Raw genomic sequence first — 25,533 nt, forward strand, 5'->3', positions numbered from 1 at the left:
GTGTCGAGTATACACAGCCATATGTGCGCCGGCCCTAAATATGTTGCTAAGCGCAAATTCTTTTTTTTTATAATATTCCTTGAAAAACGTAAACTCGGGCTAAGCCCGAGGACGGCTAGTGATAGGTACATGCTTGAATGTTTAAAATTTATTTTAAATTAGTTATGATCACGTTATGATAATAATAATTATTAGTTTGTTGTTATCCAATGAGGAATATGGAGGATTTGTAAGCGGAAAACTCAAACATTTATTTATTCAATTAGACCTCTTCTAGACGCACTTTTGAATCGTCATTACATATTTTTAACATTTACCACCGATTCGGAAAGCAGTATTTATGGAGAAAAAAGAGAGAATTTGTGATTGCTTGATCTATATAAACTGTACAATATTTATTTATAACTAGATTTCCACCCGCGTCTTCGCCCGTGTTTTCGGGATAAAGTGCCAATATAATAATAATCTATTAAAATTTAATTAACTGTATCTAGTCTCTGTTATTGTTAAGTGTTATGAGATCTGTGTTAAAAGAAATAAAAAAATAGAATATATTTAAATTGTTTTATTTTAAACACCAATACAACATACATATTACATATTTCATTACAACAAAATGGAAAATGTACAATGTTTGCATTTAAAATTAAGAAAACACATGTACTTAATTAATTAAATAATAGGTCATGTCCTGTGTTCATCAAAACCAAACCATGTGGTCACAATTTTTGTCAGTTTATAAAATCCCACAAAATGTACAAATAAATGGTTTTTACAATTCTGACAATTACTTAATACTGAACAATGTTTCTAATGACTACAATAGCATAACTAAAGAAAAACATCATTATTGTTTTTACAGTATTTTTATCCTATTTATACACAGTAATATACAAAAGGGGAAGAAAACAAATAACTATATAATGCCATATATGTTATTCTACATCTAAATATGAAAAACCATTCTAGGGTACTAAAAATATTTACACATAACATTTGTCAAACAGATAAACAAGTACATAATATAACACATAGGTAATACATATTTTAATTTTTAATACATTTCATTCTTGTATTCCACAATTTTTTCATTCTTAAGCGCGTCACACACGGTGAAGATACTATAATATTTTATCTATAAGACAAATGACCCGAAATTTTGTGGGTCATTTGTAACAGGATGGCGGTTCTACAGGGGTCTTAGTACGCAATGACAAAAAGAAAAATGATGGTCCGAACGCTGATACCGGATACCTTAAGATACTGTAATATAAAATATTACAGTATCTAAGATAAAATATTATAGTATCATCACCGTGTGTGACGCGCTTTAATTGTTTTTAAATAATGTGAATACATCAAAAGTACCAAGGGCGGATCCAGCTTTAGTGCCAGGGGGGGGTCACATAGACGTGGTCAATTTTCAAAAGCTATATTTTGGTAATTTAATTGATACGTAGATTTTAAAAAAATTGGTCAAGTGCGAGTCGGATTGGCGAACCAAGAGTTCCGTACAAAAAATTTTATATGTTTTAATATTAAATTTATGCTTTTTGCAATTTTTCCTTTATCTGTGCTATAAGACGTAAGTTTCTATTAAATAAAAATTAAATATCAAGATTCTGTGTTCACGGGAAGTACCCTGTAGGTTTTGATTCCTGGCAACACTTGCGAATGTTGATAAGCATGAAATGTATGTTTTAGCAATTTTTCCTCCATCTGTGCTGACATTGCTTTTAACCAAATTTCAGAACTCTGTGTTCACAGGAAGTAGTACAATACCTATAGACTTTGATTCCCTTGCGATAATGTCGAAATTTGCGATAATTTACGGCATAAACGGCTGTATCTTTTGATTGCGTTGGCTTATAAGTTTGATTTTTTCACAGCTATAAGGAACCGTAGATTTGAGTATTCGGTATGAATTTCAGATTGATACCTCCACGCGTTCCTAAGAAAAAGGGTCTTGATAGGCAGACAAACTTGAAAAATATATATTTTTTGCAATTATTCCTGTATCTTGTACTATAAGATGTTGCTTTGTACCGAATTTCAAGATTCTGAGTTTACGGAAAGTACCCTGTAGGTTTTGAGTTTTGATTCCCTTGCGAATGTCGAAATTTGCGAAATTTTTCGGCATTTACGGCTGTATCTTCTGATTCGTTGACATAGAAGTTTGAATTTACTATAGCGTAAAGGTATTATAGACTTGAGTTTTTGGTATGAATATCAAGTTAATACATGTCAGCGTTCATGAGTAACAGGGTTGTAAGTTAAAAAATTTTTAAAATATTTATTTATATTGTAATCTAAGGAAAAATTCATGCTTTTCGCAATTAGTAAACAAAGTCGTTGTCTCTGTGCATATGTCCCTATGTATGATTAAATCTTTAAAACTACGCAACGAATTTCAATGCAGTTTTTTTAAAGATAGAGTGATTCAAGAGGAATAGTATATTATTTATAAGGTTTTAGAGAAAGCGGGCGAAGCCGCGGGCGGTAAGCTAGTCTGCGTTATAAGACGTTTGATTGTACTAAATTTCATGACTCTGTGTACTCGGGAACTACCCTGTAGGTTTTGATTTCTTAGGGAGTGTCGAAAAATTTCAGCAATTACAGCTGCATCTTTTGATTGCGTTGGCTAAAACGTTTGAATTTTTCACAGCATCAAGGGACCGTAGACCGTAGGATTTCGACATTAGCAAGGGAATCAATACCTGCAGGGAGCACCCTGTCCTGTAAACAAAGTCTTGAAATTGAGTAAAAAATATCGTGTTATATCACAGATGTAGTAATAACTGCGAAAACCCTAATTATTTAATTAAATTAAATAAAAATATATTTTTTAAATAATTTTAAACTTACAATCCTAAACTCATGAACGTCTACATGTATTTAATTGATATTCACATCAGAACTCAGGTCTATAATAACTTAAATCTGTTATTTAATTCAAATAAAATAAAATAAATAAATTATTTAATTCAAATTCTATGTCAACGCAATCTGAAGAAAAAGCAATTAGAGCCGCATATTCTGTAATTCGCAACTACCTACTTGCAAGGAAATCATCAATCAAAACCTACAAGGTACTTCCCGTGAACACAGTCTTGAAATTTGGTTAAAAGCAACGACTTACGCACTTACAAGCACAGATAAAGAAAAAAAAATCCTTTAAACAAAATTGTAAGATACAACTTGAACATAATGAAAAAATATGTTTGCTCGGAGTCCTCGGTGCGCGAGTCCGACGCGCACTTGGCCGATTTTTTGTTTTAATTTGACAGTATTTTCTATAGTTCATTTAAAAAAAATTTGCTATTTTATGTCTTATCCACGAACTGGGATATTTCGATATTTGAGGTTTTGTGTGAAAAGTGTAACAGCAAAAGTTGTAGAAAAAAAATTAATTACATACAACTTTACCATTACACTTTATTCCGCAGTCATAGTTTTTTTAAAAAATCGAAAAACCTGTTATTTGTCCTTAAATTACGACCACAGGTCGACCCTAATAAACTTTTTCTATAATTTTTGTTATATTCTACCGTTTGTAATTGATTTCATTGTTCTATATTACTTTTATGTCTCAAAATTCAATAAAAACATCATATTGAACAGTATTAATTTGTTAATTTAAAAAAGTTAATATTAAATTAGTGGTCCACTTAGGTCGTGGACCTAGCCCAGGGGGGGGGTCATGACCCCGTGACCCCCCCCCTGGATCCGCGCTTGAAAAGTACCCTTCTAAGTATCAACTGATAATGAACATTGAATTTTTGCTATAACGTTGCATTTTGATCAAACAAACATAGAGCAAATAAACAAAAAAATAATTTGAATTTGAATCTGAGCATTCTATTGTGAACTTTTAGTGTAAACGATAAACTCGTATTCAGTGTTGTTTAGTATTAGAATATTGCATAGAATCTTTTCGAACACACCAAGAACAATGAGAGAATGCTCTACACCTGTTTACACTAAAATAATTTGACTTAGAAGTGTTAGAATGAACATTCGTTCATTTGATCTAAATGCACCGAAATATTATTACAATATATGTTTGTATGTCTTTCTTACACATCATATCACTGCGATTTTATGATAGTTAAATGGCTAGAGACTGATACTACTTTTATCACAGTAAATCTCAATGCCATGAGAAGACCCATTACGATGCGTTTTTTAATTACTTCGAAACATAAAAATATCGACAGATGGCGCTATAAAAATGTGACAAGTAAGACAATTAACATTTTTTTCTGACCACGCGAGCAAAGACGCGGGCGAAAAGCTATTAAGAGTATAAGTAGCACATTTACAATATATTATACAAATATATGAAAATCATATTATAATTGTAATACATTATTAACTCTTTACAACATTACTACTTTACAACAACATGAATCTACTTCTATTACTGTATCTTTATAACAATTCATAATTTCATAGGAAAAAATATTGAGAAAAATTTACTTTATCAGATCTTATGCTATAAAACAAATTTTTATATTATCATGCCAACTATATAATCTCCATACATTTTCACCTACACAATTTCATTTTTCACTATCATTACCATAGTATCACTGCCCTTGTCACTTTATCACTACCCTTGTCATTATCACTTACACTACCTGTAACTTTACTACTACCAGTCACTTTATCACTACCCTTGTCACTTTATCACTATCTGTCACATTACTATCACTTCACAGCTATCCCTTCGCCCCGCCCTACAGAGTCTGCGCGTCCCTGCGGGCGCTCCGCCCTCAGACAGCAGTCTCATCAGCTGGGGGCTTGACTACAGGCTCGGTGGGGCTTTTCACTGGGACTCTGATGATTTCGTCTTCTAGTTTCGAGTCGACTGGCATGTTCTGAAAGAGTTTGTTAGTTAAATTAATTGGTGTATTTGAAAAATAAAACATAATTTTGTTAGGTTAAATTGTTCAATATAAAGCTGAAGAATTTGAATGCGCTAAACTACTAGTTTGATTTCAAAAATTCTTTTCCATTGGCTAAGTAGCCGAGCCCTATAGACCATTTGAGTTTGAGTTTTGTAGCGATACCTCGCTCATAATCGTGCGAGCGAATTGTTACATTGGGCCCTTACCGGTTGGCCAGACGAGTAGACTGTCCGAGTTCAAATATGTAAAATGTTACATTGTTATCATTATAAAAGAGCAAAATGGAGTTTCTTGTTTTATCTTTTCTGTGAAACTTTCCTAACCGATGTTAAATTAATATTTGACGTGAAACTTCTTTATCGGGGTTGGAAAAAAATTTAGTGTAACATTTTTTCGTTACGCGTGACATTTTTCCGATACGCGCCATCTTGTTCTTATCCCTACCACGCGTGATTCGACGTATTTCTGTCAAGTTGCATATATGTAGTAAATTATTTTTTGAAAAATAAGGTTATAAAGGATCATTTCTTACGTGTGTACACTAGTACACGCACACATTTTTTTTTCTGTATTTTGACGATTGAAAAGTGCTTCTATACGAAGTCTATCTTATAATTTTTTAAGTATGAGGGAAGGAGGATCCTTTTGTTCGATGGAGGACTTCCTATTGTAGAATTTTTTAAGTATGAGGGAGGGAGGATCCCTTTGTTCGATGGAGGAATTCCTTCCTTCCTCCAGACACTGACCTCTAGCGCAGTGTAGTGGTTGGCGCTGGGCAGCGTGGTGCGCAGGCGCGCGGGGTCGAGCAGGCGCGGGCGGCGCTGCGGGCTCGCGCGCGCCCCGCCCACGGACCCCACGCTCTTCAGCAGCCGAGCGCTGCTTACACATGACCATATTGAATGAATGAATACTTTATTTGCACCAGAAACAAAATTAATAACAAAAAAAGACGGGTTGCACTCTGGGAGTGCCGGCAGAAGTGAAAACTTGATTAATAACGTTGAGCATGTTTGATATTTTGGAATGGTATCCGTCTTACGCTTTTACGATCAGGTCACGTGTCCTGACGCGAGTTTAAGATTTTATACCCATTACAGAAAAAAGTGCTCAACGCCGCTAAAGAAGTTTTCACTTCAAAAACACAGACAATAGAAAAACGTACAAAAAGACGGCCTTATCGCTAATACAGCGATCTCTTTCAGGCAACCTTAAATCATCATCATATTTCATTTTTGACCGCCTCCTTGGTACAGTAGTTGACGCATGAGCACCAAGGGGTCCTGGGTTCGATTCCCGGTGGAGACGAAGAAAAAAAAGTCGTGTGACACTCGGGGACTGCCGCGGTAAAGCTACGTACTGCATGCTATGCCTTCAAGCAACACCTCCGCCCGTCGGAGTGGGGAGCGTGAGGTTTTTCGTTACGCAATTTCTGGATTCGGTCCCCGCGCTCAAGGCCCGCGATAGAAGCTATCCAATAGCTTAAAAATGTCTCGGTCTGGCAGGACACAGAAGGTTGGTCACCTACTTGTCCCTAAAGAAAATCGTTCAGTGTAACATTATAAACAGACGTTCGAATTTGGTACGGACCGCACCGTGACCTTGGTGCGCTCCGGACCATATTCGATCGTGTGTACAGTGGTCCGCCGGACATAATTATTATTATTGACGGTACGGTTGGTTCGATGGTTTTTTCATCCGAACTTGGTGCGGACCGTACCAAATTCGCGCGTGTGGACGGGCGATCGCACCGGACAGCGCATTAGTCATAGACTATATACTTATTACAGCTTTAGTCATAGTTCTACCGCCAAACAAAACGGACGTCGGTCGATCGTTATCAATGGCGATGGCGTCGGATGACGTGGCTAATACTGAAAAAAGATTAATAATATAAATTTTAGAACTCTACAAAGATTTATGATATGACTGCATATGAATCCCTGTCTTTTAAATATAATTTTGCCCATTCTTTTCTCTTCGTTTTCTTCTTTTCAATGGTTGTAACTTGTACTTGTACTTGTACCAAAAGAAGCCTTGAACTGAGGTCTACATGTGAAAAAAATACAACATTCTAACCACGAATTTATTACGAGAAATAGATTTTCAAGGAATTCGGTTTGACTTTTAATGAGATTACTATGATCAATGCTCGAAATATTCACAAAAAAAGGAGATTAATTTGTATTAATTTGATATTATTGAATGGTCTTATAAATCTAAGATATTTTTTTTGTTCAGTTAATTTATTACATATAAAGATTATGTACCTACATATAATAATATATTGAAATATCGACTATAACTAACGACTAAAACATAAACAAAAACTTGGTAATAGATAGGTAGATGATATATATAATTTTGTTTACTAGGGACAACCCTGACATTCTTTGAAAATCTATATCTCGTAATAACTTCGTGGCTAGAATGTGGTATTTTTGTTACATGTAGAACTCAGTTCAAGGTTTCTTTTGGTACTAAACAGAGCTTCTACTAACGCCTGCATATAATATAAAAACGAAAATCAGTAAAAATTACAATACTTTCGCCTCTATCGACAATATCGAAAATTTCAAAAAGGGATAATTTGCGCCTTTAATCACTTCATATATTAGCAACGTAATAAATTATCTAGTCACTAGTGTGTCTATTTTTTTATACGAATTTATTTAGCTCAGTCGGCCGCGAAAATTCCAATATTTTAAATGTTTTTTTAAAAATCGTAAATTTAATCATAATTTTTAAACAAAGAATATTTTCTTTGTGCGGCAATGCCTGGACGGATAGCCGAAACCAATTGAATATTGAAACTGTAAAGGCGAAGCTGCAAATTAATTAAATGTAATTTTAAATTATCGTGCAAAGATTTTTATACATTCGCTTTAGAAAATGAAGAGCTATAATAAGCTGTTTCTTCCAACAGCAAATATAAATGCCAAAAATAAATTTTCTCTATTTAACATTGCTGTTTTAGAAATCTCCCGTAAAAAATAACTAAAACTCGTATTTTTGATGCTGTTAACCCTTAAATCAAATACTGGCAACCCTAGGTGCGGTGCGGTCGTGTGGCGAGTCGATCGCACCGCACGAGTACGGTGGTCCGGTCGCACCAGTTCGAACGTCTGTTTATAATTTAACAGATGTATAATGCATCTGCCTCTTACCCCATTAGGGCTTGCTGCTTTGTAATTATTAATGCTTTGTAATTAACCAATTATAAAAGAATAGAAAAAAAATACGTGTGGCACTCGAGGCCTGCCGCGGTAGAGCTATTGCATAGCATCGCATCGCTGTGCCGGTTGGAGTGGGGGGTGTTAAGTGTTTTCGTTACGGAATTTTTACATTCGGTCGCCGCGCTCAAAGTCTGAGATAAAAGCTATGCAATCGCTTAAAAATATCTTGCTGGAACTGCCGAAGACGCGAGTCAGAAAGAAAGAATAAATTCTAATAAAGGGGCTCTGCTATAAGTGCTATAACATTATTATAATAATGTCAATGTGCTAGATGGATTAGATACTACATATTAGGTTTTATACCTTTCTAGCTAGTATAAGAGAGACTATTACTACTAGACTAGAGATTAACATTATTTTACACTGCTTAATAAAAAAATATTAATTATAGTTCTTCACATAAGTTTAGTAACTTCTTATGGTTTCGTTATAAAAAGCCAATTATGATGATTTTTTGTTAAGAAGATATTATAAAGATTATTAGATTGTTTCTTGGATAAAATTTAATTGTAATCGGTTCAGTAGTATTTGAGTGAAAAAGTAACAAACACACACACACACACACATCCTCACAAACTTTCGCATTTATAATATTATATTAGTTTACTATATTAGTACATATTAGTATTAGGATATTTAGTACACAGGTATCTATACTAATATTATAAAGAGGAAAGGTTTGTATGTATGTATATATGGTTTTCACGCATATACTACTGGACTGATTTTGATGAAATTTGGCACAGATAATTTTTTGGCCCTGAGAAAGAACATAGGCTAATTTTTATTGCGAAATATGTACCACGGGCAAAGCCGGGGCGGACTGCTAGTCATCAATATAACAGTTTACATGTACAGTTCTAAATGTCAAAAGCAAGTAGAAATATCTACGCATACTTACGCGTCCAACAACTTCAAGAGCAACCGATTATACGCCCTATACTCCTCCTCCCCAAACTCAGCGGGATGGTGTCTGGCCGACTCGTAGGCATCGCAGAACTGGTGTATGAGCTTCTGCCCTCGGCCATCGAGCGGTGCCGCGAGACACGCTAGTAAAAACGCGCGGAGGGACTCGCGCGGGTGCCGACGGAGGTTTGTATCTTGGCAGGCAATTTCTTCCTCTGTTCACGGAGATTTCAATAAAAATTGGTTGTTTGTAAAGTAGGTTTACGATCGAGATGTTTACGTGATAACATAATGCAGTGGCAGCGCTCGAGATGAGACGGGAGATCGGTCCGTCTCTCTCTCGTTATATCTGCGATCGCATTCGTGAGGTTTTGGTGTGACACAAGTTTCTGAACATGTCACCCGACTAAAACGATTTTAAAAATGTTATCACGTCAATAAATAAATATTTCAGGACAATTTTCACACAGCACGATCTGATCCCATACTAAGCTTTCGCATGTGTTATGGAAACCAGATGGCTGATACATATATAATTTTAAATAAAGACTTATACAGATAAACACCCAGACACAGAGCAAACATCTATGTTCATCACACAAATATTTGCCTCGGGTGCCTTTGCCTTTTTTATGTGATTTTATTTTTTTACGGGCCCTTGAAGTGGTGAACATACTGGGTAATTTTATCTTTCTTGGCATTTAATTCTTTTTTTTATTCCATTCGAAGATCTAACGATAGTAAATGTTACCATACTGAATTGGCCTATCTTTCAGCTTAGCACACAAAAAAAATCAAGCATCTAGCGCAACAATTGACGTCACCATGAGTGAAAATATCATCGTACTCGGCGGTAGGTGAAAAATTGAAAAAAAAAGTCATAACTCCGAAAATACGAAAAATCGCATAACATACATGGGGGTGATTCGGATAGCCCTCTAGGTCCTCTACCTCCCAGCTTCCTTTCATCACTACTTTTTGGGGCACCCTGTATATAGATTTACAATGACAATTATGTATTTGCGATAGTAAATAATGTTTTATTGGAATTTGACAAAATATGTCCTTTGGGAAAAATTGTTCAGTTTTATGGGCTCATTACAAGTATTATGGGGATTTTGTTGCATTCTGTATAGGTAAATATGATAATTCATATAAATACACAAATACCATAACAAAAAAGTTTGTCAATAAACAATTTGAAATAATTAATAAAATATATTACATTATTTTTATTTTCCTTTTTACTTACCCTACCATATGTCAGTGTCAGCTTTGGCCGCCATTGAAGACTCGTTTCTTTAATGAAACGCGTTATATAAATAAATATGTTTACCCAAAAGTTTAACATCATCCACTGCTCGGAATCTATAGTGATACGGCTGTTGGGGCTCCAATATATAATGTGAAGGTTCTGCACATAGCAACCGGGGCTCATACATTATCCGAGGCACTGCTTCTATTCTACGCTCTATTTCTTTCTTCAAACACTGCAAAGTAGAAGTGTAAAAATTTTAAGAATATTCACTTTATAGAATTACTTTTATTAGCTTTAAGATTGAGTCTTTGAGTAACTTCTTTAGGCGCGCTGAGAGTAAAATTTCAAGGTCGAGTCATGTCAATACCGTCACGTCATGGAGTAAGGCGACGATTTTAATCTTTGAATCTTGCCAAGATATTTCACTTCTGACACGTGTGCTCGGCACACACGCAATTTTTTTTATAGCACATGTCTTTAATATGTTTCCTTACTTTTTTAGCATCAGCTCCAATAGGTACATGGGGACCCCTCCTCGATCGGAGCGCAAACCTTGTAATTTGCCTCTTAGCAAATATAAACAGTATCACAAACGTAAGAACACCACCACTTATAATAAATATGATATTTAATATACTCGTAAAGTCATGCATGATTACAATAATTATGAAAAATCGATTGAAATAGTTAAAATTTCGTGTATTAGAACTAAGATTGGAATTTGGAAATTTGGAACCATTTGTGAATTGTGATCACAGAATACTTGACAGTTGACACTTGACATGTACAGTTTGACACAGTTTACGTGATGCACGTAACCTGTGGATGCAGCAGAAAATTCAATTCATTCATTCATTAATGTTCTGTGTTCATAACCAAGAACCATAAATTTAATTATTCTTGTTCTAATGTAGGTATACCACTGTATACGTTGTTGGAGCTCGTTAATTTATCTTCGTATATAGTATGTAATAATTTTTATGCTGTAAAAATATATATTTGTATCTAGAAACATAACGTATAATATGTAGGCTGTGTATGTAGGTATATTATCACTACATAGTATAAAACAAAGTCGCTTTCCCTGTCCCTATGTCCCTATGTCCCTATGTACCTTTGTACGCTTAAATCTTTGAAACTACGCAACGGATTTTGATGCGGTTTTTTAATAGATAGAGTGATTCAAGAGGAAGGTTTATATAATAACATCCATTAAATAGTGCAGAAGTACTGTTATTTTTGAAGTTTCTAATGTGATGTCGTAAAAAATTACATTTTTTCCGCTTACATTGCAAGCGCAGGCTGAACCCTACGAGTTTTATCAAAATAATGTACTAAGTATTATACACATTGAAAAGGTCTACAGAAAAGTCCGCGATGGTATATGTCTATCTCTTATGGATAACCCACAATAACTTTTTTTTGTCCTTTACTTTTTACGACAAATAATGGCTAATTTTCGAAGCGATTTTAACCAATACAGCATTAATCCTTAACCAATTAAATACCTTGAATACATTGTTCATTTAATATAGATCTATATGGCCCTTTACACCGTATGATTTAAGTGAATATTTTCGAAGATATTACAGATTTAAAAATTGCGGGACGTACCGTTTGCGGCGGTACCGGCCGGCCGCCCAGCTATCAATTTTATACCCGTGCGAAGCCGGAGCGGGCCGCTATGTTTTTATATATAAGGTTCACAGTTTTTCTGTAGTGTATTTAGTATCAGCATTGCACCCGTGCGAAGCCGGGGCGGGTCGCTAGTACTTAGATATTGTAAATAAATAAATTTGTAATATAACTATAAATAAATATTTCTCCTCTTTAACTTTAATTAACTCCTCTGACCTAAAACGTTAATCCTAATCTTATTCCTTACCTGGAACGACGCGGTTGGCGCAGCGGTAAAGCGACTGCCTACTTAGCCGACGGTCCCGGGTTCGATCCCCGGTCAGGGCAAATATTTGTGTGATGAACTCAATTATTTGTTCTTGGGTCTGGGTGTTATTATCTATATATGTATTCATTAAATATTATATTTATCGTCGCCTAGTACCCACAACACAAGCCTTAATTGAGCTTACTGTGGGACTAGGTCGATCTGTGTAATAATGTCCTATAATATTTATTATTTATTTATTTATTTATTTATTTACCGCGAATAGTTTCCTTACCTTTTAGCTTTTAGTATACTGATACTTGACACTGGTAAATAGTTATATCTTCTTGCCTTAACCCTTAAAGCTTTTCTGTCACTTTTTTAGTACATGTACTTATAGCCGTGTAAATCTTGAACGTTCCTAAAAATCTAGAAAATTGACTACGTTGGAGAAAGTACGATAACAATCCTTTATTTTTCTCCTACATGCCAATTATAGAGAACATTTGATTCGTGTGCTAGGTGACTGTTGAATTTAGGGATTCGCGGAATTAGTGATGGTTAGTGTTTCTGGTCAATAATAGCTTTAATGAAATAGTTTACGTGTTTGATTTCTATTGATTTAACTTTCAGGTGAGATAAACTGTTGTTTTTGCTCTAAAGATTATGAAATATTCAAAAAGTTCTATGACAAAATATTACAAATATAGCTGGTCCGTTATTTGGGACAGTGCCGTAGATACAGGTAACTAAGAACCATTTGGCATGTCCCAAGAAACGGACGTTGCCATGATTCGTACTTTAATAAAATATCACTTTTATGGGATTTTCTTGCTTTAGAATCTTTAATTATAAGTAGAATTATTTTTAATTAAGTTCAAAATGACGAATATAATCTAAGATCACTTAAATCTGTTGGGTCTACAATAGAACCGGGAGTTCCTCGATCTCCACATGCATTTCGTCTAAATGTCCAAATCATTGGCCAAATATCACTTCACATTTAGAAAAACCATTATTATTTGTATTAAATGAAACCAAAGGTTGCTTGACACGAAATAATAAATGTTATTTAACATTCCATACAACTAAATAGTGTGATTGAGCTCTAGAGGGATCAATTATCATTTGTTAGGTATTTAGTTAAAATTGAAGATTTTTTTGTTATAATAAATAGTGAAAATACTGTGATACAATAAAACAATAAATTGCTACTTGAAATTGTTTTCAATTGTGTTATATTAAGTGAATATTTTTGTTTTCCATTTTTATTTTATAAGCTGTATGACAGCGTTGTCCGTTTTTTGAGACAGCAATGAAGACGGGGTTCTTGGCAAAGGCCGTTTTAACGGACATCCTGAAAAACCTACTTACAGAAAATTTGTTTTAATTTTTTCTCTACTAATATAGTATTTTTTAATCAATAACTATCACTAAAACCAATTCTGAAATATCTGGGTACATTATTTCAGGGCTTGCCGTGTTAAGGGTTAACAAGAAAGAAAAAAACCCACACGAGGAGGAGCAGAATGAGTAAATATAGATGATAGACACTATATGTATAATGTCTTGAAGATACCATTGAATTTATGAATTTATGAACGCAATATATTTTTGTTTACTTCAGTTCAGCCAATTGCCGCATATTTTAATACGGTATTAAAATAGCTGTCGTATAAATCGTATTTCTAACGCCTTTATATACTTAAATGTAGGTATTTTTAATAAGAAGGTTTAAAGTAAATGATTTTTTTTAATTTATAGCACTTTGAAAGAAAATACACAAACTAGTGCTTCTGCCTTCTTTGCTGTTGGTTTAGTGCACGTTTAGTGCCTTTTCGAAAATTGAGTTGGCAACACTGAACATTATCGTCCGACAGCTCTTGAGGCTCTTGGATTGGACAGCTCCACAGTCCACAGGACAGTTTGTTTGTATTTGTAATATGCACATGTCACATGTGACAGTGAGCTCGAATTTCGAAATAACGCCGAATGGCGAATTTGCGCCGAATACTGACTGCCATTCCAGCGTCTCTTCGTCGTCGTACCTAAATTATTTGTAACTTAAATACTTAATCTGTGTATTACTTGCTGTAGTTTTTACTTTGAGTGAGAAACAATTACTGAAGAAGAATGTCGTAAGTACTTTATTTCATTACTTTCTATCTTTACAGTGATGTATTACTTAAACATGTAAACGTTTCATTCTCCTGTAAACAATTTTAACAAACAATACCTTCTCGACTACTGTTCGTGAGTAAACATGGCCGGTTTTCTTGTTTGTTACGATAACGTACCAGAAACTGTCTCTAAGGCCATGCGCAGACGACAGACTATCCGTGACGCACTTTTTAGTCTGTGAAAATAGAACCTATGAAATTATATGCAGTAAGAGCGTTTTCACATTATCCGATCCGATATCGGATATCGGAAGCCGATAGCCGATATCCGATATCGGAGGGAAGTAAAATGTATGAAATATGTGCCTGTCTTTCACATTGTCCGATCCGATATCGGATATCGGAGCCGACACCGATATTCCCAGTGGCTATCGGACGATAATGTTCAGTGTTGCCAACTCAATTTTCGAAAAGGCAGTATACCAACAGCAAAAAAGCACTAGTTTGTGTATTTTCAGTCGTCTTATAGGGCGCTCAATCTTTAAAAAAATTCTTTGCTTTTAACCTAAAACCGTAGTATATTATTATTAGTCTGTGCTAAAACCCTTTCTATTAAAAGAAACCTTTTTTTATTAAGAAAACACACATTTAAGTATTTATAGGCATTTAAAATACGATTTATACGGCAGGTATTTTTATTTGCCGTATTAAAATATACGACAATTGGCTGAACTGAAGTAAACAAAAATATATTGCATTCTTAAATTCAAATATCTATCTTCGAAAACATTAGTGTCTATCATCTTTATTTTATCTCATTCTGCCTCGCTCCTCTTCTTACTCGGATGTTGGTTGTGCTGTTTATTGAATTGTTGTCATTGAGTGCTTTGTTTTTAACCGACTTCAAAAAAAGGAGGAGATTTCACACCGATTTTATTTTTATTTTGAATTTACAACAAAGAATACAAAGTTTGAAAACTCTTAATTCTAAAATAATTGTTTATGACAATAAAATAATTTATGTATCTTTACTTACAGGAAATTACAACAATCATATTACAAATATATTTGAACGTTATTTTAGGATATTACAGTGTAGTAAGAAAAAGAAAAGAAAATGTGAACAAAGATTGTATCACTTAATAAATTTATCATAGGTACTACATGAACTTTTATAAATGTATGTAGTGAAAAAATGACTAAATGACTAGTACGTCTTGATAAAAATACATTTAATAGATTTTGAAAGGTATTTACTAATATGTATTACCATAGACAAATATAAATTATATTCGTCCATGGTATTACTAAAGCGAACTATTAACTAATACTAGGTATTGATATAAATTTATTTAATTTATATTGTGTTAACATAAGTATATTATGTTATACAAATGACCGATATCAAAACTATTTAGTAAATAGCACATCTAAATAAACATTTTACTTTTCTTTTTTGAAGTTGTTTTTCTTTATCGTAGTTATTTTTAATGTACATTTACAACTATGATTTACATTAGATTTTTTTTAATTACACCTTTTTTTATCAACTGGCAATTTAGTTTAGTTTTCTCTAAAAATTTCTGGCAACACTCATAATTATATCGGAACGATTTTATCGGACAATGTGAAAGGGCAAATTGTATCCGATATCGGATATCGGCTATCGGCGTCCGATATCCGATATCGGATCGGATAATGTGAAAACGCTCTAACGCACACGACGCGCAAAAAGTCCGGCGCACAAAAAATCCGTGTAATTCGGGCAGACCGCACCGCGCCGCGGCGCGCCGCTCCGCACAAAAGTGTGTGAAAAGAATTGAACGTTTGCTTCAACGCGCGCTAATGGCTGGTTCACACTTTGATTAGTGTGAGTGCAGGTGATTAGTGCGAGTGCAGGTGTGTAGTGCGAGTAGTGTCCAATTGACTGCGAGTGCAGGTGATTAGTGCGAGTGCAGGTGTGTAGTGCGAGTAGTGTCCAATTGACTGCGAGTGCGAGTGCAGGCACGCTGCGAGTGAGGGGGAAGGGAGGGCGCGCGGGACGTGGCTACTCGCAGTCCACTCGCAAAAAAATAGAACACGCTTCTATTCACTTTACTACACAGCCTACTAAACACTCGCACTAAACAGTCGCTGTCCACACGTAGTACTACTCATCACCTGCACTCGCACTAATCAAAGTGTGAACCAGCCATAACGCAGACGGCGCACACTTTTCACGATTTCCATAGCGTCTACGTCCCACACTTTTCACGATTTCCATAGCGTCTACGTCCCACACTTTTCACGATTTCCATAGCGTCTACGTCCCTACAGCTCTGCCGACAAAATGATCGAAGATGTGCGTCGTGTGCGTTGAGTCTGTGAAAAATCCGCGACCGACTTTTTGCGCGCCATGCAGACTTTTTGTGCGCCGCAGACTCGATCGCACAAAAAGTGTGCCGTCTGCGCAGGGCCTAGTAGTAAGTAGTTAATAAAATATTCCAACATTCTTATATTTCAGACTCAACACGATTACAAAATACTTGAAACTGAAGGCTCGATCGGATGGCACTAAAGTACCCAAGGACGATTGTGATAATAAAGGTTGTACAGATGAGATTTCGGTGTTGGATTTTTAAATTCAGCTTTTTTTTTCTTGTATAATTTACAGTTAGTTAAAAAGATATTTTTATACAACTACAAAGTTTTATTTTATCCTAAAATAATGATATTTCAAAACAGGAATGAGCATATAATTATTTTAAGTGTTATCTAGGTATCATAATTTTATTCTAATAATTTTCATCCAGTCTAGTTTGTATGTCACTGTTTTCGCTTAAATGTGCTGTTGATGTGCTGCTGTATAATGTGGTCTCGATTTGTTTGCACTAAGACATTTAACAAAAATTTTTTTTTTAGATCTATCGAAGAAAAAAACAATCCGTCAAAGTCAGACCAAGGCCAAGGCTATGGCCACGGTTGCAATAGAGGAAGAGCTCCAGGAAACGGAGAAGAAGGAACTGAAGAGCCGTAAGTATCTCTATATCATTAATCACTTACTTTGGCCTTTTCTTAGTGTTAGTTGTGTATGTGTTTATTGTGTCTACAATTAAATTGTTTTTGCAGCCCGAAAAGTCTCGCCGAGACTTTCGCCGCCAAATAAAAAACAACGGATTTTCTGTAAGCAGCTTAACGAGCTTCAGCGGGTGCTCCTTCCTGATGCACCTCCACGCAAGCAACATTCTTTGTAAATACCTTTTTGATATTTCACATTTATTTGAATGTGCTACAACAAAATGTAATAAGAAAGAAAGAAAATACATATAATCCAACACACATGAATAAAAAATACAATGGAAAAAATAACAAAGTAACATGCAACAAACAAAAAATGAAAATTACAATTACAAAATGAAATATGACTTTTCCGCATATGTATGAGTATAAACATAGGTAATATGGAATATAATATGTGTATATGTAATAGGATAGGGATACCACTCAGGTTGTGGCTTTAGAGACGCAGCACTGATTTTCGGTAGCTCCCATAGGATAGGTCCCAGCAATAGGTGCTACAAAATTATAAATTACTTAACTTCTAAATAATAACTAACGTACATTTTAATATATATTATGTTAACGGAAATGTATGTAATCTGTCATTGTGTACAATTCCTAGGAAATGTATGTAATTCCTAAAATCGCACGGAAATCTGTAAAATAAATTATTTTATACTTTCACATTACACATTTCCTAGGAAATCTATACATATCCTAAATAGCAATCGGAAATGTAAAACATTTAAGATATTGGAAGGTACGCGGGGATAGCGGGACGAGGGATGTGTACACCGGGACAGCGGGATGAAGGGACTGATTACTTACCAAATGGTTTTATAAGAATTAATATAAGTTGATTTTGTGATATTTACGTTAAAAGTTAATAGATATTTGTACGTATAAGATTTTAGAAATGTTAATTAGTAAGATTAGAACTCCAATTATCCGAATTAATGGTGACCGGGACCCATTCAGTTAATCAAATATTCGAATAATCGGATTTAAAAAAAAAAATTGCCCTTGGAGAGAATAAAAGCTACGTTTTGATATTGCACTATTTTTTTATTGAATTAAATGAAAGAAAAATGAAATTTTCACGTTTTAAATATAAATAAAATGTACTTATTTTAGAAATAAAAATCATTGTATTTTAAACATCTCCGTCAATGTAAGCTGTGTTTGCGGGGGGAAGAATAATAGCGCACTTAGACGTTTTTGGACAATTTTTTGTGATTCGGATAATCGGCGATTCGGATAATCGGAGTTCGGATAATTGGAGTTCTACTAAACATATTATTATTATTATTTTACGGTATGACTGTTAACCGATTGTCATTTCCTAGGATTTGTATACAATTCCTTGATTTCATACATTTCCTGTAACATATACATTCATTACATAAATATTGAATTACATTATATCTATTCAAAAATGCTATATATGTGCGTACTATACTATATAAGATACTCATAATTTCTGAATTTTTCGTTTTAGAAAATTTCCTTCTCCTGAAAGGGAGCCATGTGAATTAGTGGCGGAAGTAGTGGCACAACCCCTAAGTTCCGGCCAAGTTTTTGCGATGCCATCGCAACCTTCCACTTCACAGGACTACCAGCTATCGCAACCTTCGACCTCAAGACAACCTACGCCGCCCTTGATCATATTGCCGCCTGACGTCGATTTAGGTAAATGTTATATATGTATATATCCATACTAATATTATAAATGCGAAAGTAACTCTGTCTGCCTGTCTGTTACTCAATCACGCCTAAACTACTGAACCAATTTGCATGAAATTTGGTATGGAGATATTTTGATACCCGAGAAAGGACATAGGCTACCTTTTATTGCGATATATTGAATGACGCCTGTATGTTTTTTTATCCACTTGCCAAGTTAGGTGAGAAAGGGATAAAAAAACATACAGGCGTCATTCAAGGCCATATTTTCTTGTTACAAGTTAATGTTCATACTGAAATCTCCAGTGTATTAGATACCTGGTGCATTCAATAAGTACCTAGCCTCATCGCTAGAGGGCGCTATTGTTTCAAAATAGGTTTACCACAGTGTAGCTCATTCTTTTTTAATTATTTTCTTAAATTTTCATTCCAATCCCTTCATTTGTTTTAATTTGACAACCTATGGAAGCGAACGTGTCGATCGGTTTTACAAAAATGGAAAAAAAGCAATATCGTTCGGTGATTCGATTCCTATTTTTGGACGGGAAAGAGCGCATCAAAATCAAAGACCGCTTGGATGCTGTGTACGGTGACTCTTCTCCATCGATGGCCACCATCAAGAATTGGTTCAACGAGTTTGCACGTGGCCGTACGTCGGTTTTTGATGAACCACGTCCAGGTGCACCGAAAAGAGCTGCTACGGAGGAAAACATTAAAAAAATCCATGATCTCGTATTGACAGATCGCCGATTGAAGGTTCGGGAGCTAGCTGAGACTGTAGGCATTGCAGAAGGAACAGTGCATCATATTCTTCACGAGGAACTCTGCATGAGAAAGCTGTCGGCGCGATGGGTGCCGCATTTACTCATACCGGAAAACAAGCGCAACCGTGAGTCCACATCGGAGACGTGTTTGGCGCTGTTTAAGCGGAATCCAGGGGAGTTTTTGCGTCGTTTTGTGACCGTTGATGAAACCTGGATTCAGTGGTATACACCAGATACCAAGGAGCAATCAAAACAATGGATCCAGACTGGGGAACGTGCTCCAAAGAAGGCGAGAACTGTAAAATCGGCCGGAAAAGTTTTGGCCACCGTTTTCTGGGATTCACAAGGAGTTGTTTACATCGATTACCTCGAGAAGGGTAAACCATTTACAGGGCTTTACTATGCCGATTTATTGGACCGATTCGACGCCGAATTAAAGAAAAAACGACCCCATCTGGCTAAGAAAAAGGTGCTGTTTCACCACGACAACGCACCGGTTCACACGTCTGCCGTTGCCATGGCCAAATTGGTCGAATTACGCTACGAATTGCTACCTCATCCACCGTATTCTCCAGATTTGGCCCCTGGTGACTTCTTTCTGTTTCCTAATCTGAAAAAATCCCTCGCCGGGAATAGATATGGATCAAATGAGGAGGCGACGGAGGCCTATTTTGCAGAGTTTGAGAAAACCTATTTTTCGGACGGGTTAAAAAAATTGGAGCATCGCTGGGCTAAGTGTATCGAACTAAAAGGAGACTATGTTGAAAAATAAATTGCCACTTTTCCAAAATTTTCGTATACTTTTTGTAGGCTAAGTATTTATTGAATCGCCCTCGTATAAGCTTCTTGGGTGTAATTATAACATGAATCATTTTTTTGTTTCAGTTAACATGGAGGATTGTGACGTTGCCGGTGCCATAGACAACGACAGTTTTGGTAAGGCAGAGACGAAAACGGCACCCAATTCGCCCAGTTCTATAAGATTCTTTGGTTTTCCGCCGGTCAACCACAGAAAACTGGGCGAATGTATGTCGTACGCCCCGAAAAAGAGTATACAAATTATTGTAACAACAAGACGACTCTGATGCTTCTTGTTAAAATACCCTCTGTTGGAATTGGATATTTATTTCAAATCATTGAGTTACTATGTACTACGTACTAGAGAGGCCATCACTACTACACTATTTGTAACACTAGTTAGAGTCAATCGACTCAAATATATATTTTTTTGTTACATTGATTGGTTTCAATTGATAAGTTTATTCATATTTTTTTAATAAGATAAACACTATTTATTTGTTACATTGATTTTTTTCAGATGCAATCACGACGGATATAAGCAATATGGACTTTATTTTGGACTCTGACAGTGACGCCGACATGGACGTTAACATTGAGGAATCTGGAGAGTTTCCGACAGACATACAAATAGAGATCGTGACTGACACTGACCTGACTCTTCCCCAAGAACAAATTTTACAGGCCGAAGACATCGCTAACGACCAGGCTTTGCAAGACCTTTTACCTGAAGACTGTTTGAGATTTGATTGGGACAAGGACAGGAGTACGTTCAAAGGTCAACGAGAACAATTTACTGGGACACCTGGACCGACTTTTGAGGTGACAAAAAACTCTACTCCAATCGACATATTTCACAAGATGTTTGACGTTGAGTTTATTGACTTGCTTTGCGAAGAGACCAATCGCTATGCAAGGCAGAAGATTGAGTCTGGCAAACACGATTTGCTACCAAACTCCCGTCAACATCGCTGGACCCCTACAGACCGACCAGAAATGATTTCGTTTTTGTCTCTGATGATACTTCAAGGATTGTACCCCCTTCCTCGAGAAGAATTTTATTTTTCTTTTAATGGCTTCGGTACGATGCCATATTTCTCAAAAATCATGAGCTATAACAGATATAACCTCTTAAAATCTATGCTTCACTTCATTGACAACAACAAACTGACAGACAAACCGACGAGATTGTGCAAAATTCAACCAATTATCGACTATTTTAACCACAAGTTTTCCACCTTATATTACCCACGGCAAGAGATAGCCATTGATGAGTCGTTGCTCAAGTGGCTCGGAAAGCTAAGTTTTACTCAGAAGATCAAGACAAAGGCCGCGCAAGTAGGGATTAAAACTTATGAGCTGTGTGAGTCATCAAGTGGGTATCTCTGGCGGTTTATAGTATACGCTGGAAAGAACAAACCGACGATGACTGACAATGATAACTCTGACGATGATACTGAAACCAGACCTAACCAGACAGAACAGACGAGCGAGACAGAACAAACGGGCCAGACCGAACAGATGAATGATTTTCAACCGACTAATGCGACATCGAAAATTGTTTTTGATTTAATAGAGCCTCTCCTTCATCGAGGTCACACGCTAGTAATGGACAATTTTTACAATTGTCCATTGTTAGCACGATGCCTCAAACTTCGTAAAACGGACTGTTACGGAACCCAAAGACTGACCCGGAAATTTATTCCAAGTTCTATAAGGACGCTGACAAAGACTGACTTAAGAGAGGGTGAAGTCATCGCTTCCTACTGTACCGATTTGTCGCTTACAGTATTTCGAGATGCTAAATTAGTTTGTATGATCTCGACGTACCATTCGCTTCAAATAGGAATCCAAAAAAAATGTAATAAAACGGCTTACAAACCAAGCGTGGTTCTTGATTATAACAAGCACATGGGTGGTATTGATCGAAAAGATCAATACCTATCTGCTCATCCATTGGAAAGAGTCAGGAGCCGCGTTTGGTATAAAAAGTTGTTTCGCCATTTGTTTAGTACTGCTGTATTTAACTGCTTCGTTATTTACAACAACAAACACAAAATCGCTCACCGGCAGTTCCGGACAGTGTTGGCGGAGACTTTACTTAAGACTTACCGACAGATTGACTTAACGACTGAGCCACGAGTGATTACATCAGTGAGGACTGTAGGAAAAAAAACCACGACGCATACTACGATAACGATGTTGAAGCGAAACGTGAATCGTCCAGTCGTCGAGGGGGACCATTTTCCCATCCACTCCGACGTCATGCGAGGAAGGTGCTGGTATTGCGCACATGTGCGAAACAGAAGCAGTCGCACTGTATGGCAATGTATGGAGTGTCGAGTGAATCTGTGTATTCTTGGCTGCTTCCGGGACTACCACAAACCATAGGTTAATAAAATTTTTATTGTACTCTCATATTTTTACACAAACACACACACATACTTCCTACTTACACTACTTATACACTAAACACTACTTATACCAAGCCTGTCTATCTCCGCGTGTAGGTATTAAAAACATGCGAAAAACAGTAAAAACAGGCGAGGACCGTTGCGCAAGGGCTATTCTGGCCAGGGCTGCCGCAAGCGAATGAAGATACACGCGCGCGCGCTATTTGTTCGACCACGTTCAACTTTCTCGGTAATTGTAAGATGGACACAAAACGAAAAAAAAAAACAAAAAGATACTGTGCAGTATTTAATTGTTTAATCCCTCAGTCCCGGAATCACAGACACAATAGAAAATCTATTGTGTCGCGGCCCGATCGGGCCGCTCGGTGGTCAATGGGTTAAATACGGTAATCGTGATCGAAATTTAACTTTGACAGCTAAAATCTACTTTGATTGGATAACGTTATGTTCCTATTTGATCAAAATCGGTTAAGAAACATCCACATTAGAATTTCCTGCCTACCCTCTAAGTGAGGTAGCGTGATTTTTAGACCGGGAGATATTGACACAAAATTTCGAGTCATTTGTAACAGGATGGCGGTTCTACAGGGTTCTTAGTACGCAATGACAAAAAGAAAAATAAAACCGGCCAAGTGCGAGTCGGGCTCGCGCACAAAGGGTTCCGTAGCAGCAAATATAATAAATTACAGTTAAATCAACCTATCTCAAAAACTATAAGAGATACTTTGATCAAACCAAAAATCGTTGAAAGAGTTAATTAGCATGCATCACCTCTATTTTTTTTAGAATTTTATACCCCGTAGTTATAAAAATAGAGGGGGGGGGACATACTTTTTACGACTTTGAGAGCTGATATCTCAAAAACCGTTCACTTTAAGAAAAATGTTTTTTAGAAAACTTTATATCATTTTAAAAGACCTTTCCATTGATACCCCACACGGGTATGTACATCGAAAAAAAAAATTTCATCCCTCAGTTACATGTATGGGGGGCCCCACCCCCAATTCTTTTTTTTACTATTTAGTGTCATATTTTTGTAGCGGTTCATACAACACATATTCCCATCAAATTTCATCACTGTAGTACTTATAGTTTCCGAGTAAATCGGCTGTGACAGACGGACAGACGGACAGACGGACAGACGGACATGACGAAACTATAAGGGTTCCGTTTTTGCCATTTTGGCTACGGAACCCTAAAAATGATGGTGTGAACGCTGGTGATATGGTTTTTTATGGGCTATCGGTAAATTCTAAAATTTTTGTGTTACAAATCGTTTGACTTTCGCTATTTTTCCGACGAGTTCGACTAACTCCCACGCGACTAAGCCGCCGGTACCAACGTTCACACCATCATTTTTCTTTTTGTCATTGCGTACTAAGACCCCTGTAGAACCGCCATCCTGTTACAAATGACTCGAAATTTGGTGTCAATATCTCCCGGTCTATTTATGCCTATGTGTTATTCTGAGTCTTTAGCTACATACATACAAAATTTCATCGGTATCGGTTCAGTAGCATTTGCGTAACAAACAGTAACAAAAATCCATCCATGCATACATACATACATACATCCATACATACATCCATACATACATACACACGTACTCACAAACTTTCGCCTTTATAATATTAGTAGGATTACATATTTCAAAACAGATCGGTTAAGTAACAAATTAATTTTTTATGTTTTGGCCGAAACAAAAACAATTCCAGATATTTTTGTTGGTTTAATGCTCTAAGATTATTAGACATACATAAGCGACCCTAGTCCGCACTCTTTCAATACGTATTATTACCACATATAACTTATTATGAACCGTTGTCCCGTGAATTAAGGTCTATAAAATGAACACATGCTCGACTGGAACGCGAGCTAAATTAAATCATATTGTTTATCAGATTGAGTACATATTTCTTTGAAAACCATTGCGAAGAAAAGCTTCTGTAGCTAGCTACTAGTTATTATTCTGTGCTTGTACTAACTAATTAAATTGTTAATTACTAGCTTTCCGCAAGCGGCTTCGCCCGCGTAAGGAAAACCCGCATCGTTCTCGTTCCCTTGGCATTTTCGGGATATAGAAGCTGTGAGTTTTTTAATTATATCATTATTTAAAATTCGTTAGTTAGATGTAATAGAAAATATTATAATAGTAATTTTTTACTACATATTTTATTGATACTATTAAATACCAACTTTCAACATCATCAGTTATTCACATTCAAATATCTTCTCCAATAAACCAAAATATTATTACATATAAAATATTATTTTCACTACATCATACTGTTAACCATTTATCAATATTCTTTACAATCATTAGTAAAATAAAACCTTCAGTTTAAATAATCTTTCTTTGATAAATTCTGGTATAATCATCTCATACATTTTCTTTCATATGTTTCAGCAAATAAAATCTACAACGTGCTGACCTGCAACTCCTGCAAGACAGTTTCTAAGGATACGGAGAACAAATTAAAGCTTAATGATTTAAAAGCTTCACAATTACTGTTATGTGAACAA

The 25,533-nt window shown here is 35.9% G+C and overlaps 1 protein-coding gene and 1 long non-coding RNA gene across 2 annotated transcripts; both read right to left on the reverse strand.

Moving 5' to 3' along the window:
* Positions 1 to 550: 550 nt before the first annotated feature.
* Positions 551 to 11,412, reverse strand: LOC149481422 (uncharacterized). The gene is made up of 2 exons (XR_016316815.1): positions 11,364 to 11,412; positions 551 to 1,069 (listed from the first exon to the last, which is right to left on the reverse strand). It is a non-coding gene; the product is annotated as an uncharacterized LOC149481422 (long non-coding RNA).
* On the reverse strand, positions 3,742 to 11,080 carry LOC149481423 (lipid transport auxiliary protein 1). The gene is made up of 5 exons (XM_089705034.1): positions 10,802 to 11,080; positions 10,386 to 10,539; positions 9,045 to 9,264; positions 5,657 to 5,786; positions 3,742 to 4,880 (listed from the first exon to the last, which is right to left on the reverse strand). The coding sequence occupies exons 1-5, from the start codon at positions 10,958 to 10,960 to the stop codon at positions 4,776 to 4,778; spliced, it is 768 nt and encodes a 255-aa protein (XP_089561160.1). The 5' UTR covers positions 10,961 to 11,080; the 3' UTR covers positions 3,742 to 4,775.
* Positions 11,413 to 25,533: the final 14,121 nt, after the last annotated feature.

This window comes from Colias philodice, chromosome 16 (assembly GCF_061535455.1).
Source record: "Colias philodice isolate Cphi_HAF_F1 chromosome 16, ilColPhil1 Martin Lab GWU primary, whole genome shotgun sequence".
In the NCBI taxonomy this organism is placed as follows: domain Eukaryota; kingdom Metazoa; phylum Arthropoda; class Insecta; order Lepidoptera; family Pieridae; genus Colias; species Colias philodice.

Coding starts and splice junctions, on each gene's coding strand:
- LOC149481423 (XM_089705034.1), bottom strand. CDS start 10,960: ATGCATGACTTTACGAGTATATTAAATATCATATTTATTATAAGTGGT. Junction 10,540..10,801: donor TTGGAGCTGATGCTAAAAAA/GTAAGGAAACAT, acceptor TCTACTTTGCAG/TGTTTGAAGAAAGAAATAGA. Junction 9,265..10,385: donor GGATGATGTTAAACTTTTGG/GTAAACATATTT, acceptor CTCCGTGAACAG/AGGAAGAAATTGCCTGCCAA.